General features: G+C 41.4%; 1 protein-coding gene across 10 annotated transcripts in view; it reads left to right on the forward strand.

Moving 5' to 3' along the window:
• RAPGEF5 (Rap guanine nucleotide exchange factor 5) overlaps nt 1–19682 on the forward strand; it is a 328587-nt gene that overhangs the window by 130418 nt on the left and 178487 nt on the right. For all 10 annotated transcript variants that reach the window (XM_087860981.1, XM_087860984.1, XM_087860979.1 and 7 more), the window contains 3 exons: nt 11445–11495; nt 13412–13518; nt 19558–19679. In XM_087860981.1, coding sequence (XP_087717107.1) covers nt 11445–11495; nt 13412–13518; nt 19558–19679 — 280 coding nt within the window. The remainder of the gene's footprint in view (nt 1–11444; nt 11496–13411; nt 13519–19557; nt 19680–19682) is intronic.

Here is a 19682-nt window from a genome sequence, read left to right on the forward strand (position 1 = left end):
TCCCAACTGCTTTAAATGACTTCGGGGAGCTAGAAAAATCATCTCGCCTGATACCGAAGTCTGCACATGAGGTCACAGCACTGCTGTTAGGATTATTTGCAAAATTGTGGAGGATCTGTGTCCTAACCCTAGCATTGCAGGTGTCCTGAATTTCATAAGCTGCATATGTGAAATTGTAGACTGCTAGCTAGGTGAATACTGATTCTCTCAAATTCTAAAATCAGTTACTAACTAAAAGATTTGGGAATGCTAAAGAAGGTAGGTGGTTAATAGCCAGAAAGGTTTTAACTTTCAAATGAATGACAGGATTTCCGCTTGGCAGTGTCCAGATGAAACTCTTATTTGTGTAAGAACTGTACCTAGAGAGGGTGTGTGTGTGTGTGTGTGTGTGTGTGTGTGTGTGTGTTTTAAAGAGAGCATGGGGAGAGGGGCAGACGGAGAGAGAAAATCTTAAGCAGACTCCACGCCCAGCTCGGTTGCGGCGTTGCAGGGCAGGGCTCCATCTCATGACCCTGAGATCATGACCTGAGCTGAAAGCAAGACTAGGGTGCTTAAACTGACTGAGTCACCCAGGTGCCCCGACTGTACCTAGAGTCTTAAACAGTGGTAGTGGCAGGTGGTTATCATTGACAGAAGCCCACAGAAACTCTGTACCCATTTGAGAACAGACCTGGTCCCAAGAACCTTGTAAAAGCTCACTGATTATGCGTTTGCTCTTGCAGACCCCCACGTATGGGATATGGGACCTAACCCTCATGAGTTGTGCATGATGTGAGATCCCTGGGAATGTTGCCGGTAGGAACAGTTTCTTCCCCACAAGTCCTATTTTCTTTTCCAACCAGGGGGAACCTTGGGCAAGATGCAGAGAATTCTGTCAGTGCTCCACTCATGTTGCTTTGGCAGAGCACTGTGTCCTGACCTAGGGATGTGGATGAAAAACGTACAATCCTGTCCCTTGAGAAGCTCAAGGTGTAGTAGACGAGACCCACATTCATGGACATGGTAATAGTCAAGTTTGCTGCGCGCTCAACACTAGTTGCCACTCACTATATAGCAGGCAGTGTTCTAAACTCTTTACGTATTTGGGGCGCCTCAGTGACTCTGTCAGTTGAGTGTCTGCCTTTGGCTCAGGTCATGATCCCAGGGTCCTTGGATGGAGCCCCATGTCAGGCTCCCTGCTTGGCGGAGAGCCTGCTTCTCCCTCTCCCTCTGCTGCTCCCCCTGCTTGTGAGTTCTCTCTCTCTCTCTGTCAAATAAATAAAATCATTCTTTTTTAAAACTCTATACTATTTTATTTTTTTATTTTTATTTTTTTTTTAAAGATTTCATTCATTTGACAGAGCACAAGTGGGGGAGCAGCAGGCAGGGGGAATGGAAAAAGCAGGCTTCCTGCTGAGCAAGGAGCCTGATGTGGGGCTCGATCCCAGGACCTTGAGATCATGACCTGAGCTGCAGGCGCCCCCTCTATACATATTTTAAGTCAGTGGTTCTTCAAGTGTAGTCTGTCAACATTAACATCCTCTAGGAGCTTATTAGAAATGCAGATTCATAGGCACCCCCCTAGTCCTGCTGAACCCAAAACTTCTGGGGATGGGGGCCTAGCAGTCAGGTTTCATAAGCCCTCCAGATGCATGAAGTTTGAGAACCACTGTTGAAGTCCTTTAATCTTACAACCACCTTATGAGCAGATTTTATTTCTCCCATTTAAAGACCTGGAAAGAGAGGCAGAAAGAAGTTTAACTTGTTCAAGGACACATAATACAGATGGGCTTTGAATCTAAGCCACATAAATTCAGAGCTCTGCTTGCCTCCCAGGAGCAGAAGGTGCAGGGCATGGAGAAGGAGCTGTAAACTCCCGAAGGGGAGAGGGTTTGAGGAAGGTATTAACAGAGCTGGATTTGTTTTTCCTTGACAGGCATTCAGCGAGAATTAACTGTGTGCGATGAATCATGTTAGATATTGTGGATATTTATATATATGAGTAAAAGATAGAACTTACCTTTAAGATTCTTATGAACTACGGGGAATCCAAAAGTTAATAAGTATCTGGAATCTAAAGTACTTTGAAATACTTATGTTAGAACTTAAGAAGTTCTAACAGGGGAGTATTGAGCATGTGAATACATTTTAACATAAACTCAATGAAAATTTAAATGTATGAGGAGGAAGTTATTCCAAGCAGAGAGACTACTGTGTGCAAGATGCAGATATTTGAAACAGGATATTCTGGCATTTTCTAGTACTTTTGTATATTTGACCCTTGGCATTAGCTTTCTGTAGTCTAGACGTGTCTACATCACGATAAAGGTTGCAAGTTCCTAATGTAGAAGGAGGAATTTGTGAAGCTAATTACCCCTCTTTCGTTTGTTTTAATCTTGGGAGCCAAAAATTGTTTTGACCTATTTCTTGCTTTTATGTGACATGTAAGTGAAGATGGAAATGTGCCTTAAACATTTTTGGAGCAAAGAATCTCCCAATGGCAGTGGGAGATAATGTGGTTCAAGAGGGGAAAGAAATTCTTATCAATACCTAGTGGAGCATGGGAATGTACTGATAGGGATTTTATAGAGTACCTCCTGTTCTGTAAAGTTTGATTGTCTAGACCAGGGTTGGTAAACCTTTTTTTGTGAAGTGCTATATAGTAAATATTTTTGGCAAGAAAATAGCCAAAGACCATATGCAAACAAATGGACGCAGCTGTGTTCCAATAAAACTTTATGAAAAACAGGTGGCAGCTGGGTTTGGCCTGTGGGCTGTAGTTTACGGACTCCTGATCCAGATTCCCACCTGACTCAGAGCGTAGGTGAAGGCCGTGGAGTGGGCCAGGTGACCTCAGGATGTCTTTCCTGGTGCTGTATTTCTGAGGTTGTTCGTATGTCTTATATGAGTAATTGAGAAAGAAAATCTAGATCTAGTTTTCTAAATCTTCCGTCTGCTGGAAGACAACATTATCACCTTTATAACATTGTAGCTTTCAAAAACTTATATGGAAATTAACAAGAAACATTCAAGAGACTAATTTATTCCCAGAGCCATGGAAGGAAAGAAAGGTGGCTGCTCCAAGGTGTATTTCTTTTGCATTTCTGACTTGCCAGTTAACGTAGAAGGAAAGTGAACATTTTTTCCTCTTGAAGACCCCACACAAAGTGACTTAATGGAAATGTTTTTCACTACAAAGAAACAATTGGTATTCAAGTCTATCTTTAAGTTTTAAAACGAGCACATAAATAATTCAGTGTATAGAAATATACTATGTATATACCCTTGCTGCTTACTCGATCACTTAAAACAGAGTCAAGAAATAAGAGAAAAGAAGGGCGGTGGTTTCTCTCTCTGTCAAATAAATAAATAAAATCTTAAAAAAAAAAGCAGGGGTGGGGGGTCCCTGGGGGGCTCAGTTAGTTAAGTGTCTGCCTTCAGCTCAGGTCATGATCTCGGGGTCCTGGAATTGAGCCCCGCATTGGGCTCCCTGCTCAGCTGGGAGTCTGCTTCTCCCTCTGCCTCTGCTGTTCCCCCTGCTTGTTCTCTCTTTCTCTCTCTCTCTGTCAAATAAATAAAATCTTTTTTTTTTTTTCCTTAAAGGAAGGTGGTGGTGGTATGGCAGAGGTGGCGATGGGTTTCATAGATTTTGAGGTGGTAATATCTCATTCGCCACTTGGCCTGAGAGTTTCGAACATCAGGTACTGTGACAAGGGGAAAAGTCACCATTGGGTGGCCATCCCCTGCTACACACCATAGAAGGGCCTTGATTTACAGAAGGGACCAGTAAATACTGGGGCTTTGCGAGGCTGGCTGAGGAGAGAGGCATCCACGTACAAATGGAGGCAGGAGGCATTGTATCCTAGTGGCAGATAAAGCCAAGTGTTAGAGTTAGAAATTAGAGTGTTTGGGGAAGAGATTAGTCTGGGGTGGCTGAGGGCCGGAGGGGGCTTCATGCAGCATTTGCACAGATCTCAGGAAGAGTAGGGTGTGGAAATGTAGAGAGCGGAAGTCATGGCAAGGGCTTGGGCACGGAGGTGAGAATGGGCACAGTTTGGGTAGTGAAAATCAGACAGTCTGCCCTGGCTAGAGCAGAGCCTTTGTAGGACAGAAATGTGGCAGGATATCATTGAGGGTATCGACCACTGGGCGCATTGTGAGCACTCAGCGAGAGGGAACTGTATTTTTTAAATAGCTATTTTATTAAAAAAAAAAAAAGGTGATATGTAAGAAGTAGTTTTAGGGAGCTCTGATTTGTACTAGAGGTCAGAGTGTGCAGGGCAACAGGTAGGGTCATTCTGTTTTGCAGCCTGAGATAGTGTTATGGTAAGGGCCACCCAGCATTTAGCAAAGAAATAGATGGTTTGTTTTGAAATAATATTTGAATGTTTTTGAAACTTTATTTGTGGGGAGGAAAGAGGCCATTACTTTTTTTTTTTTTTTTGGTCAACTTCTCCTTTTGAAATAATTTCAGACTCAGAAGTTACACAGATAGTACAGAGTCCTCTTAAAACCTTCATCCAACTTCCCCAAATGTTCACATTTTATGAAACCACAGTACATTTGACAAAAACGGCATTCATAGTCAATTAACTCAAAAGGGACCTCATTCAGAGTTTACCCATTGTCCCATTAAGGTCCTTATCCTAGTCCAGAATCACACATGGCCTTTCGTTGTGTTTCCTTTTGTCCCCTCTAACCGGGGAAAGCCCTTCAGTATTTCTTGGTCTTTCAGAGCCTTGACAATTTTTGCAGAGTTAAAGGCTTACTTACATTGAAGAATGTCCCTCCATTTGGAATTGTCTGTTTTCTCATTGAATTCAGGTACGCAGTTTTACAAAAATGCCATAAAAGTGTCTTTCTTATTGTATCCTTTCAGTGGGCAAACAATGTCAACGTGTCTGATGATTGGTGATAACTTTATCACTTAATTAGGGTGAGGCCTGCTATGCTCCACTGAAAAGTGACTCTTTTCCTCCATGCATACTATGTTGTGAGAAGCCACTTTGACACTGAGCAGATAGCCTGTATATCACACTTGTGTCCACTAATTTTGGCATCCGCTCCTTTCTTTCTTTCCTTTTTGTCTGCAACATTTAGTACTGTGGTATTTGCCTAACGGTGATCTTATTTTCTGAAATCTTCTTCTTGAATTTAGTAATTGGAACTCTGTAGGGAAGGGCTGTCCCCACTCCCTCCAGCCTGGTTGGCCCAACATTTATTCAGTCATTTATGTCAGTATAGACTCATGGATAGTCTGTGGGTTATAATGCAACTCTTTGATTATTTTGATGCTCAGATTGTCTCAGTGGGAGCATCTTGATGTTGGTTGCTGTGGAAAGGGTTCATCTTGGAGTCCAGGTGTGACTGGGTGGGTTGATATTAATACAAGTAGGGGTCGGGGTGCCTGGGTGGCTCAGTCGGTGAAGTGTCTGCCTTTGGCTCAGGTCATGATCCCGGGGTGCTGGGATCGAGCCCTACATCGGGCTCCCTGCTTAATGGGGGAGTCTACTTCTCCCTCTCTCCCTCTGCCTGTCTCACCAGTTTGTGCTGTCTCTCTGAAATAAATAATATCTTAAAAAAAAAAAACCAAGTAGGGAATCCAGTGACAAGTGAAGATAAGTAAGCTTGCTAATTTAACTGTTGTTCTAAAATCTTTAGTGACTTGATTCCTAAATTTTAAAGACTTTTCTGTGATTGCATTAACCAGAAAAGCCCACCGTGTTAGGCAGAGCTATTCTCTTGCTTGTAAATGCAGCAAAAAGAAAGATTTCCCCAAGAACTGAATAAAAATCAAGTTGATGACAGGTTGGGGTTTGCTTCTGTTGTACCTATTGTGTATTTTTTTCTCAGAAGCTGCTGCTGCTTGCTGATTTATTTTCCTAGGCAGGCAAGATTTTGAAATATTTGTAAGTATTTCTAGAACCCACTTCAATTTTCTACTTTAGCTTTTAAGTGAGGCAAACATGTTTATACTAGAAGAGAGTCCTTTACTAATGGGAAGTAAAAATTAAGTTTAATGCTGCGGATGCCATGAAAAGGGTATGCCTTTTCCAAAGGTATATAGCTGCTTTCTTTTCTGCCAACACGACGGTACCTTGGCTTAGGGCTGTGTCTGGGATGGGGTAAAAGTAAAACACATAACACAAACAGGGACGAGGTGGGATTTCCAGAAACACTGGCCCTTTGTTTTACACAAGCCAGACTTAGAAGCTCAGCCACAGATCCCGGTGCTTTCGGTCGGAGGACTTGCACCTCTGCGAGCTTCTGAACTCATCGGCCTGCGAAGGAGGCAGTGCGAAGAGTCCTCCAGGTCTCATAGTTGAAGTGGATGATGAGAGGTTCAAATTGCCAACTCCAACCACGGATTTGTACAGTGGTTACATATTAGAACCACCTGGGGAGCTTGGCGGAAACCGCCCAGGGCCCGCTCCTGAAGGTTCTAATTCTGTGGTCTGGGGGTGGGTCGTGAGCTCCTGTTGGGTTTTTCTCTTCGGTTTCTCAGATGGCTCTAATTTATATTCAGGGTTGAGAATCCCTGGATCCAGTGCTGTTTGTGACTTCTTAGTGCCATGAGATGCACTCAGTTTGTCATGTTACTCTTAAATCATCACAGTCTCTTATGAAGGACACCTGTGGAGTAGTAACTACAGATGGGCTTGGGCTGCAAAGTTGGGTGAATTTCTTAACCTCTTGAAGTCTAGTTCTGTTATCTGTGAAATAGAATTAATAATAGTACCTACCTCCAAGTTTTTCACAGATTAAGTGGTATGTTGCATGTAAAATACTTAGCACAATCTGTGGCATTATTATTTAATAGTGTGTAGTCTATTATAGCAGAGTGGTGGCTTTGGAATCAGTCGCTTTTGTTTCAGTCCTGGCTCTGTAACTTTCCAGCTCAGGGACTTTAAATAAATTCCTTCCTTCCTTCCTTCTTCCCTTCCTTCCTTCCTCCTTCCTTCCTTCCTCTCTTTTTTTCTTTCTTTCTTTAGAGAGGGAGAGAATGAATCTTAAACAGATTCCATGATGCAGGGCTCAATCTCACAACCCTGAGACCATGACATGAGGCAAAATTAAGAGTCAGATGCCTAACTGACCGCATACCCAGAGGCCCCATTTAAGTTTCTTAATTTCTCTCTCCCTCAGGCCTTTTGTCTGTAAAAATGTGAATAGATGGGTGCAGTTACTATTAAGGGAAAGTGCTGAAGACAAAGGAGGTGCTCAGTAAGCATTTCTGCTACTTTCCCTTTCATTCCATTTTTCTTAACACCTCACTGGGCAGTAGAAAAATACAGTTTTGAGAATATTCTTGACATCGGTGTGGCAAGGCTGTGCCAAGAAGGTGCTATTACAAATGGCCTTGTGGCTGTGACTGATGGTGGGAGCACATCCCTTGGAGCTCCAAGGACGTGGTGGGGGGCCTGAGCCCCAGCAGAGCTTGCAGGAGGGTGGGGCGCCCTGCCCCCATGCTTCCCTTTCAGCAGTTGGCTCCAGCTTGAGTAATGCCTAACTTGTGATGCTGTGTAATTCTCAAGCCTACATACTGGCTGGGGCTTGGCCCCTTTTACCTTCATCAAGCTCTGATTGAGTTAGAAGTGTATCCTGGGGCTTAAAAAGCACTCATAGTCTTAGAACTCCACTGGACAGCCTGCTCAGTCACAGCCTTTATTGTTTGCGTTGGTAGTTATCTCTTTACATAGGGGCCCGCTGGTAACTTTGGAAGCTTTCTGGTTTCCTAGGAGTGTAAGAAAAGCAAGTGTACTCATTCCCCTTTGATGTCTTCATCTTCTACTTGCTGGGCTAGAACAGGGAAAAGGCAGGGCTACAGATGACAGAAAGTCATGTCAGGACTGAATTCTCAAGGCATCAATACCTCTGGTAGTTCTTGTTGGTTCCTCTTTGAATAGAGCAGGTCATACTTTTGCAGGGATTGAAATAATTCAGTCTTTCTCCTTTCTGTCTCCCCTTGGCACCTATCTACTTTAATTCAATCTAAGGAGAATATTAAGGCATGCTCTTTAAGAGCTGGTAAGAAATGTGCTGTAAGTCTATAATATAGTAAGATATTTTCACTCATTCTGGAATGAGTTCTGTGCTTGGTTCAGACCGAGCATCTTGGACCATTATAGTTTAACTTTAGTGGACACCCAACTTTTAAAAAATGAAGATAATACATGATTGCTAACCAGTTACCCTTTTGAGTTATGCCCTTATTTGTTTCTGAAGTTCATTTGTGAATATTAAAGGGTTGCAGTTTTCTAATACATGTTTAACATATGAAAAATATTTGCCTAGAATCATTTAGGGAATCCTTTTCTGTGGTTTACTAAAATGGAAAGGAGAAGAAATAAATTTGAACTAAAATCTAATTTCATTTGTATTGTTACTAGTCTTCTCTCTATGGTAGGTATATGTCTTTCACGAAAATATCATTACATCTAGCTGAAGTAATTCTAGGAAATTGGAAATAATGGGGAAAATAATCATTTCACCTGGGCATTGTATCATGAGATATTGTGGTGAGAGCCATTTAAACAGAGGACACTCTGTATCATTGGGAAGAGCCATCCAAAATTCTAGAGTAAATTAATAGGAAATGAGGATCAAGAAAAAGAATTCATGGGTTTAAAGTGTTGTTTAGAGCCTATGTGTTCTGGTAAATGGATTTAGATTAGAAATGGTATCATGTCCTTGTGTATGTTTCTGGAAGCTCCCACAGTGCCTGGCAAGGAGCTCAGCAGGTCCTTTGTAAATGAGAAATGAATGGAAGTTCATTGCCACAGGAGGGATTAGATGAAGCTTTGGAATTCTCAGAGGGGAAATAAAACCAAGGGGTTCAAAGATGGGACGAAAACAGCTGATGACATATTAGGAAAGAATATCGAAACAGAGAGGGGTGCATTTTTAAGAGTATTCTTGTGATAGATGCTCTTTCAGATAAATGCTGGAGAGCAACCCATGAGGTGATTTAGAGCAGTAATTCTCAGATTCCTGTGAGGTGGCCCACCGCGTTCCTCTGACAAAATTACATAATTTCCTAATACCTCTTAAAAATGAGGTCATGGATGGACTATTCCATGTTCTTTTTTCTCCAGGTCTTTGCCGCTTGCTATTTTGGGTCCATATCAACAACTAGCAAAAAGTGGTGTCTAAAGCACATAGCTAGGAGCGTTGTTTTAAGTTGAACACATCAGAGCTTGACAGAGTTCTGCAGGGAGCCGTGTGGCTTCCCGGAGCCCAGCTGAGTTTGAGAGCCTCTGTCCTAGAGCGTTAATGAAACAGAGCCCTCCTGGGACCGGTTAAGAGAGCGCTTCACAGGAGTTTCTGACAACAAATGTAGGGATCGTGTTCTGGAAAAGGCTGTTCTTGCGTTGTTGCTCTTGTGGATTCCCTGTGGGCTAGTAGCTTATCTGTCACTGTTATCTAGTCCGCACGGAAGAATCTCATGGCTTTATTTACTCACCTTACCAGTCTTTTGAAACCAGCCGTCCATGGGGAAGCTTCTGTGAAGTAGAATTGTGTGAGTGCAACACTAGTGTGGGGACAGCCAGATTTAGGTTGGCAGCCAAAAGAAAGGAAATGGTTTGCTTTCTTTTGTGAATGTGCCTCTACCTAGTTCTTGAGAACTCGTTTCCACCTAAAAGCTTTTTTTTTTTTTTTTTTTAACTAAATCATGTGAAGTAGTTGCTTTTCTGAGCTGATTCAGGCAATTAGATGAGTAACAAAGACTGTCCGTTCTGGCCTGCCATATTGACTTTTAAAAGTCTCTCTCTTTAGGAGGAGAAAAATCACTTATGATGATTCATCTTCAAATGATAAAGCTAGTGCATATGCAAATTTTAAATTGTTTGGTATTTCAATAAGTGAATATATTACATAGGCATAGACGACAGAAGGCCTGAGAAGGGGTGATTGGGAGTGTGTATAGACCACACCAGAGGCGTGGCGGATGTTTTATTTTAATACATGGGAATTTAAAAATGGCCTGTCTACCTTTGTAAATTTCATTTTCTTTGAAGCCTTTGCAAATCTTTAGCAGAGTAAACCAGTTGGCATTTCTGGATAGGGTTTGTGTGTTTCTTTCGGTTTAATTAAGTAATAGGGGAACCATGTGGAGTGGGGAAGATGCAGAAGGGAATTGTGCCTTAGATGAAGGTTGGATAGGTTCAGAGGCTGGAAAGGGATGACTGGCAGGCTATGTTTTGTAATTTAGCCAATGATTTTGAGAAGCGGAGGCGGCAGACTAAAAACGATGGGATCTCAAAAGACAGCAAGCCTTGGAATAGAGGTGTAAAGAGCTTTTAAACATAGGTTGGGAGCTCAGTAAATGTTAGTTTCTCTTTTCTGTTCCCCATACCACAATGGGAAACGATAATAGTTTTCCCTTGTGCTGAAGCATATGTGGGTGATGGTGCTGCCTACAGGATCATTAGGTACAGAAAATTAGCTCCTACAATTCAAATCATTCAGCAGATACTTACTAACTTGATACAGAGATGTAAATATCTATAAGTAAGTGAATAGAAAAGTAAACATTTCTGTGCAAGGTTGTGTGCCAGATGCTGTGAAAGCAAGGCAGTATGATCTGCCAGCACCCCGTCAAGGAGCTTGTGGATTGAGTTGGGGCAAATGCACAGAGAATGACAGCCCGCAATGCAGAGCCTCCAGCAGCTGCCATGCGACTAGTACAGAAAAACAGCTGCAAAGAGGGACAAACCCCAGTGGACCCGGGCAGGTGGGAGGAGCTTCACCCACAAGCTGACTGCACTAAACCTGGCCTTCGAAGTCTGGCGGGATTCAGGGAAGGGTCAGGGAAGACGGAGGGCTCTCCAGTGTGGAGAATGGTGTGAGCAGAGGCAGGCATGAGTGGCGAGCTCTTCTGATAAGTAGGTCTTGTCCTGCAGGGAGGTGGAGGGAGAATACTGGAAACCTGTTGGAGGCAGACCGTCATGGGTCGGATTGACTCACCTGAGCAGTAAGAGACCCACGGTGAGGCAAGGGGACATTTGTTCAGTTGAGGTTTGCAGGATGGCCTGCGGGGGTGTGACCAGAGGTCAGGGAAGTCCACGGAGAAGCTGAAGCAGGAGTGCAGATGCATAGTGATGAGAGTCTGAGTTAGCTGGTGAAACAGGAAATGAAAAGGAAAGGAGAAACAGAATAAAATCACATGGAGAATAAAATCGCAAGTATGAAAACCTCCATCTTTTCATGGCACTCCTTAAAGTTGTACCCTTTCAGTTGGGAGCTGTTCAAATGGAATAACTTGTCCCATTGGAATGAATGTTGACCAGATGCTTGCACTGAATGAGAATAAGGACATGAATCCAATCGGGCCCATGACTTGAGATTTAAGCACAGTTTTTGGTTTGGACAACTGCTGGGCCTGCCACATTGCAGACATTGTCCCTGCTGGTACAAAGATTTGTTTGGTTCTAATTTTTCCCATCTTCTTTCTTTCAAAATAGACTCTATCGAGAAGAATTTCCAATCCATACCTTGAACACACTCCTTCCCAGGTACGATTCTTTTCTGCATTTTCTGAAACAATGATTTATGAATCCTGGTGTAGAATTCTCTAGTTAATAGCTCTTCCCTTTGCTCCTGGGCACCCTGTCTCCTTCACCTGGTGATGACACAGCTGAAGGTTTTCGAAATGCTCTGATAATCATGTCATGGTACAAGATGTTCCCCGGATAGGGAAAAAAAGTATTTTCCCATCTTCAAGTCCTTATATTAATGCATTAGCAAGGTGGCAGAGTTAAAAATATATTTTTTCAGTTTGCTGTGTTAATAGGAATGCTGTATTTTTAAAATAGTGGATATGTTACACTAAAAACTTGGTGTAAGAGGGGATTATTTATATTTATAGTTATCTATGAGTAGATTATATCTGTGTTCATTGAAAAAAGATGGGGAAGCCTTCATTGTGTTTAAAAATCATTTGCCAAGAGTTCCTTTTTTTTTCTTTCTTTCTTTCTTTTTCTTTTTTTTCTTTAAATAAGAGGAACAGGAGACTGTGAGCATTGTGAGGTCTGGAACTTTTTGACCTTATTCACTACTGCATCCCCAGATCTAGAATGGGGTCTGAGAACCTCTCATTAAGTGGTTTTTGAAAGACTGAGTGAATGAACATTGGTACTTTGTCAGGACCCGCCAGGGGTGAGCTGATTTGTACCTCTTTTAAGATAGTACTTTTTTTTTTTCTTCCGAATTTTTATTTAAATTCTAGTTAATATATGTGTAATACTGGTTTCAGGAGTTGAATTTAGTGATTCATCATTTACGTAGAACACCCAGTGCTGATCATGACAAGTGGCTTCTTAGTGCCCATCACCCATCCAGCCCAAGTCCTCACACTAGGGTAGTACTTGCTGTCATCTGACTTATCGCAGTTTTTTTGTTTGTTTTATTTTGTTTTGTTTTGTTTTGTTTTTTTGTATATAGTTGCAACATGTTAAAAAATCATTTCCTGCCCTTCACGCTTTCTCATCCGGTTGTTTTTAGGAGGTGATAATAGGAATATTAGGGAAGTGTAAGAATGGGGTTGAAATGTTCCCTCTCAAGTCATAGTCATATACTATTAATTGGTTTGCTTCAAGAAAAGGTATATTTTTTAGGTGCAAAACAGTGTAGGTGCAGAAAGAGTTCACCCAGAAATAAGTAAACGATGTAGCATGCATTCCCAATATATTACTTTTCATGAGCATGAAGACTGTTCGTTTTTATTTAGCTTTGTTTGTGAAGCAGCATTGCACTGTGGAGGACGGTGCCAGTTATAGAGAAAGCAGGTAGTATGTAAAGTCAGACATGGACCTCTCTAGATTTAAGGAGTACCCTCCTTCAGACTCTAAGGATTAGAGATGCATATGGGTGAATTAGAAGATGAAAAAGGAAGTTAAGTAAAATTTTTATCTGCCAGGTAGAATCATGAAGTAGATGAAACCAGGATGCTTGGAATTAACTATGAGCTCTGCAGCTAAGTGAAGCTTAAAAGCGAAGCAGACAACAGCCTATCACATTGTGTCACAGTATGAGATGGTCAGTAGATAGGAAAATGTTATTTTCCCATCGTCCGAGACTTTTACATGAATGCATTATCAATATGGCAGAGTCATATGTAATATAAATGTACTTCGATTTGCTGTATTGATAGAAACACTATTTAAAAAAACATTTTATTCTGGAAATTTGGTATAAAAGATTACTTATAGTTAAAGCAGTTTATTTGGATAATAGTCACTGTAGCTTAATAGCACAAGTGGACCAATAGCAAAAATAAAATGGGTCGTAGTTGGTCTGTAGCTAACGTAGGCTAAAGTGTTTTAAACTCCGGCATGTGGACATGATTTTTTTTATATAGTGTGCCCTTGGCAGCTCACAGGTTGTCATATCATTCTAAATTTACGGAAAATATTTGTCTTTTTCCATTTAGATTTATGGAGAGAATTCTTCTTGTGCAGGAAGAGCATTGAGGAATATTATTATCGTTCAGGCAGCTGACCTGATAAAGGACAGAGTGAACCTCAAGGGATTTTACAGGTAACACAGTTTTCTAACACCTTGTCAAAAATTCTCCTTGAATAAAAAAAAAATGTACTGAAATCATAACCTTGATCACAGAGAGCTGGGCTCTATCAGTACTGGGAGGATTTGTTTGTTTGAAGTGTCTAGTTGGGGTACTGATGGTGATTTTTCTGTTAAACTCAGCCAAATGTTTGTTGACAGTAGACTCCTGGTTCTGAAGTTAGGGTATGGAATCTCCAGGTGCAAGTGGATGGGTTCCTAAGAGAGTGTCTGCTCTGCTTCCTCTGAAATGTGATGTTTTATAATATTTGCACTGGGCATGTGCTGTATTAGGACATCAATAAGCATAGGTCTCTTCTTCAGGGACCTTATGAGGTCTCTTTGAGGACTCTTGGGAGATCCGTGGGAGAGGGATTCTTTTTTTTTTTTTTTTTTATGGTATGTTAGTCACCATACAGTACATCATTAGTTTTTGATGTAGTGTTCCATGATTCATTGTTTGCATGTAACACCCAGTGCTCCATGCAATACGTGCCCTCCTTAATACCCTTCACCAGGCTAGCCCCCCTACCCCAAAACCCTCAGTTTGTTTCTCAGAGTCCATAGTCTCTCATGGTTCATTCCCCCTTATGTTCCCCCCCCCCTTCATTCTTCCCTTCCTTCTCCTAACGATCTCCCTGCTATTCCTTCTGTTCCACAAATGAGTGAAACCATATGATAATTGTCTTTCTCTGCTTGACTTATTTCACTTAGCATAATCTCCTCCAGTCCCGTCCATGTTAATGCAAATGTTGGGTAATCATTCTTTCTGATGGCTGAGTAATATTCCACTGTATATATGGACCACATCTTCTTTTTCCATTCGTCTGTTGAAGGGCATCTCGGCTCCTTCCACAGTTTGGCTATTGTGGACATTGCTGCTATGAACATTGGGGCGCATATAGCCCTTTCACTACATCTGTATCTTTGGGGTAAATACCTAGTAGTGCAATTGCTGGGTCATAGGGTAGCTCTATTTTTAATTTTTTAAGGAACCTCCACACTGTTTTCTAAAGTGGCTGTACCAGCTTGTATTCTATGGGAGAGGGATTCTGCTCTAACTTGCCGGGTGAGGATGAGCCCCTCCTTGGCACTGCAAGGAGGGGGAAGGGCAGGTGGCAAATGGTTGGCGTTTCTCCACCTTGGCTTGTGAATAAAGGCAGAGGTATGAGTAAATGGATGGGCTAATGGTTAGTTTTAAAGGTGGACTAAGAGAATGGTCACTTAGAAGGTCTAGGACACATGTTTTCATTTCATGGAGCCATTTAAAGAACAAACAAAAGTGAATTACCAGCTTTTTATTTTATCAAGTAAAGGTATTAAACCATATCAAACAATACCAAAACCAAGTTATAAAAATAGGACAAAAAGAGAAAAAAAATAGCATTTATTATCATTATTTTTTTCTTACAGAAATGAGTTTGCACTATACCATAAAGAATAGGAGGCATACTTAGAATCCATGACACCAAAAAAAGTAGGAAAGGGGTGCCTGGGTGGCACAGTCGGTTAAGCATCTGACTCTTGGTTTCAGCTCAGGTTGTGATCTCAGGGTCATGAGTTCGAGCCCTGCCTCAGGCTCCATGCTTAGCGTGGAGTCAGCTTGAGACTCGCTCTTCCTCTTCCCCTTCCCCCAAAATAAATAAATTTTTTTTTTAAAAAATAGCAAAGATTCTCAGAATAAAGGATATTTTGTTAACTAAATTTAGTTTTATTGCAAACTCATTGTTAATATTCCTGTTTTTTCCATTTGTCACAGTTGGGAAAAATTTCATCATGGCCTGGATTTGGGGGATAGTGATTCCCAACCTATTTGAGTAAAAAGACCTCCTTTTTATTGAGACATGATTTAAAATGAACAATTCTTGAGGGTACAGCTTGATGAATTTTTGATTATTATATACATATATGTAACTATTATCCATACCCTAGTTTCTTAATGTTCTTTTCTAGTTACTATCCCGTGCTACCAAGTACTTTCTAATCAGACTCTTGGCAGAATCTGTTTTCTGAGGTACCATTGAGCAAGGGTGGGAGGGGAGTTGGGAGAACTACAATGAATTAATACTTTAAAATCCCATATTAAATTTTTTTTTTAAAGATTTTATTTATTTATTCGACAGAGATAGAGACAGCCAGCGAGAGAGGGAACACAGGGGGAGTGGGAGTGGAAGAAGCAGGCTCATAGCGGAGGAGCCTGATGTGGGGCTCGATCCCATAACACCGGGATCACGCCCTGAGCCGAAGGCAGACGCCCAACCGCTGTGCCACCCAGGCGCCCCCCATATTAAATTTTTTTAAAAGATTTTATTTATTTGAGAGGGAGAGCACAAGAGTGGAGGGGGAGGGGCAGAGGGAGAAGACGACTCCCTGCTGAGCAGAGAGCCTGATGCGGGACTTGATCCCAGGACCCTGAGATCATGACCTGAGCTGAAGGCAGACACTTAATGACTGAGCCACCCAGGTGCCCCAAAATCCCATATTAAATTACCCACATTAGTACATATATAGGTTTTGAAAAATATAACCTGTGTAAGACATGATCTATTCTGTTGAAAAAGCATGTTTTTGTGTATATGGACTCATGAACCCCTGGAAAAACCTTACCCCGCCCCACCATAAACAATTCATAGCCCAAGGTCTGAGAACCTTCAGTTTAGAGCCTGGGCCAAGTAGACACGACAGGTGAGAAGAGCAGTTGCAGTCATGGCTGGACCACTTTACATAGAGCCTTTTTAATTTTTTTTTTAATAGATGATAGTATCAACTTTAAACCTAATTTTTTTTTTCATTTTTAAAAAATAAAAACTGGTTGGATAAGGCTTTGGGTCTAGCCGTGAGCAGGCTCCTACGATTCTTTTTAGCTACCGCATAAGGCTATGTGTAAGATCTGTCATTGCTCTCAGTTGCTTTATGTGGTCTCCATGGATATAGATTGAAAAAAGCATTGGGAGACGTACATTAATGAGGTTCATGGAAAAGAACCATCCGTCCAAGTTAGAACAGATTTAGGGTTCAGTGGGAGTAGAATGGAGAGAGAGCATGTGCTGTGCTATTTCAGATTCCCAGTGGTTGGGCCAGAACTTCCTATCTTTCATAATCTAAGGATTGATTAGTGCCCTGGGTCTAAAGATAAAGTGCTAATATGATTGCCTAGGATGAGTCATTTTCCTTGTCTGGTGGTAAATTGAGGTGAAGTGTTCCCATGTACTACATGAGAATTACTTTCAGAACTTTGAGATGTTTTCTATTCCTTTTGCACTGTAGGAAAAATCATACTGGTTTCTGAGACTCCAAAGAAGTCTCTAAATACCATCACCCCATTTACATTTGAGATTAGGGTTCCGTCTGCAGTACCATGAATGAATTGCTAAAAATGCAACCAGAGACAGAAGGAGACGAGGAGAAATCAAATTTCCAGCTCCAGAAATTGGAGCTGAAATGATATTTAGTGTTTTGTTACAGCAGTCGCATTGGCCTTGTAGCTAATCACCTCCGTATCACAATGTTCCCGTCTCATTGCAGCTCTAGTTAGATCGTCATGTACTCAGATGGTTTCTGGATCTAGCACAAGACTGAAAATACACTGGGAGTAGGAACTGGGTGTTCAGATCGCTCCCTCCCATCTATCCCTTTTCTTCTTCATTGCTCTCCCCTAAGTCCTGTAGGCTTAGGTCTGGTAGCTGGATTGTTGCCGCCCTGGTCAGCAAGTCAGGAGAGTAGGCGTTCAGTGCAGGCGCACCTCACCGCATGCTGTTTGCTTTGGTGATATTAATGATAGTGTTTATCTCTATTCCTAGTGGGGTTTTCCCTGGTGCAGATGGATTGTTGAAGGACATTTGAAACATAACTTGATAAAGTTGGAGGGTAGAGAAGAGGGTCAGGAACAACTGAAACAGTAGCTTGCTGGCTGGGGTGGGGGGCTCTGACGAACTGTTGTTGTCATGGCAGCACTCGGTGATATGTTTTAGCGTGTGGACTCAGCCCTGCTCCCTAAGCCAGCGTGAGCCTTTCCCAGTGAGAAGGTAGAGCTTGGGGACTGAGGCTTTGTAGTCACCAGTATCACCTAGGTCCCATTCAGCCACACTGCATCAATCTATACATTCACCGAATCCCCCAGGTGCTCCTAAACACCATTCTGAGAAGCCACAGTCTGGGAAACTTCTTCCCCATCTCCTGTGAGCAAGGCAAACACACTCATCCGTCTAGGCACCTTTTGCAGTTTGGCAGTTTGGTTTACTTAGTAAATGTTTGGTTGTGCCCTGTTCCGGGTGGTCAGACACTGAGAGCAGGTCGAGGACTGGATTGCTCTTAGAATAAGGATTATGATGATACAGTGTTTTAATCCATGGGATAAAAGTGCTTTACAAGCCCAAAGATGCTGGCTAATTGACAGAGGTGTTGAGGAATTAATTAACACTTTGAGCCTTTAACATGAAAGGTGTCTTATAGAATTAGAAGTTAATATTGACTGTTTTGTCTAATTGCCTAGTTTATTGTGATCTGTTTTCTCCTTTTTCAAAACACATCCATTTATTTGACAGTTAATCTTTCTAATGGCTTAATGCTAACCTGCAAATAAACGTGTCGGGTATTGCCCTAATTGCCTTAGAGTATCTTTCAAATAGTGACACGTCACCAAAAAAAAGAAGAAAAAGTGATGCTTTATCAAAAGCCGGAATATTTGTTCAAATATCTCAGCGGAAGGGCACCTGGCTGGCTTAGTCGGTAGAGCTTGCGACTCTTGATCTTGGGGTCGTGAGTCCAAGCCCCACCTGGAGGTAAAAAATAAATAAATAAATAAAATAAACCCCAAACCATAAAACAAATATCTCAGCACAAAAGTTTATTTTTCCTTTTACCCCTGAAAATGTAGTACCTCGTGGCATTTCTTCAGATAGTTGGTTACTGTGTGATTTCTAGGTATTGAGGACCATGGCCAGTCACAGAGAAATAAGCAGTATTTTTCTGTTTTAGGAATAAAATAAATGTTGATGTGTTTTGCTCCTTAAATACCAAATATAGAATAAAGGCAGCCATTTACATGATACGTCTTTTTTTAAAAAACATTTTGATGACGTTTTCATAAGGGAGAATGATTTTCAGTGAAATTTCTGCAAATGAAAACCATATTTCAGGGAGTTGTCTTCTTTTGGGTTTTCATCTGAGGCTGATAACGATGAAAAAGTAGGCATGAAAATACTGCTTCTCATGCCCAGATTGGGGCATGCTTCGAATATAGTTGTGTATTTTAAGACAGATTACAGGGGATATTTTTGTGAATGTGGTTAGTGGCATCCATCACACACATCTGGGTTTATGGCTCTATGAGTTTATGATCTAGGCTGCTTAGCTAGATTGCTTAGACAATATTAAAAAGAATAATGGTCATATTTGTTCTTTGGGACACATTTTAGGATTTAATATGTTTGGAGAGTAGCAAACAAAACTCATTACCACTCACTATGGTCCCAACTTTGTGTAATGTTCTTGGAGTTATTTTGTTCTCCAAAAGACTAGATAAAAATCTATAAAGAGTTGAACAAAAGTTTATCACCATTACCTTGAGGTACTAGTCTTACCAAGGCAGAAGGATTATCTTTATATAAAGGATTGCTGAATTTATTCCTTCATTTGTTCAAACACATGTTTTTGAGAACTTGCTATGTGCCTGGAATGTTCTAATTGTTGGGGTTTAACAGTGAGTTATACACATAGTCCCTGATATCCTGAAAATGATTCTGAAGTGAGGAAAGCAGCTATTATTCATTCAGAAAAATGTGTAATTACTAAATGGTAGGTGATTTGAAGCAAAAGTATAAGAGGGTATGATTCTAAGTTTCCTTAAGGAAGTGATATTTTAGCTGAAATCAGAAAGATGAATAAGAGGTCCCTGTTCATTTATTATTGAGTCCCTTGTTTAAAAAAGCACATGACCAGGATGATATTAAATGTCAATTCTTCGGCAAATGAGCGCAACAGTGTCTTACTATGAATGGCTTTCCTTTTGTTTAGGAGGAGCTGTGTTGGGTCAGAGCTGGTAGACTGGCTTCTAGAGCACTGTCCTTTTGTCCAGTGCAGATCTATGGCCATAGGGGTCTGGCAGCTCCTACTGGATATGGGAATTATGCTATCAGGTC

This window comes from Ursus americanus, chromosome 3 (assembly GCF_024610735.1).
Source record: "Ursus americanus isolate L20-20 chromosome 3, mUrsAme1.1.p, whole genome shotgun sequence".
NCBI lineage: Eukaryota > Metazoa > Chordata > Mammalia > Carnivora > Ursidae > Ursus > Ursus americanus.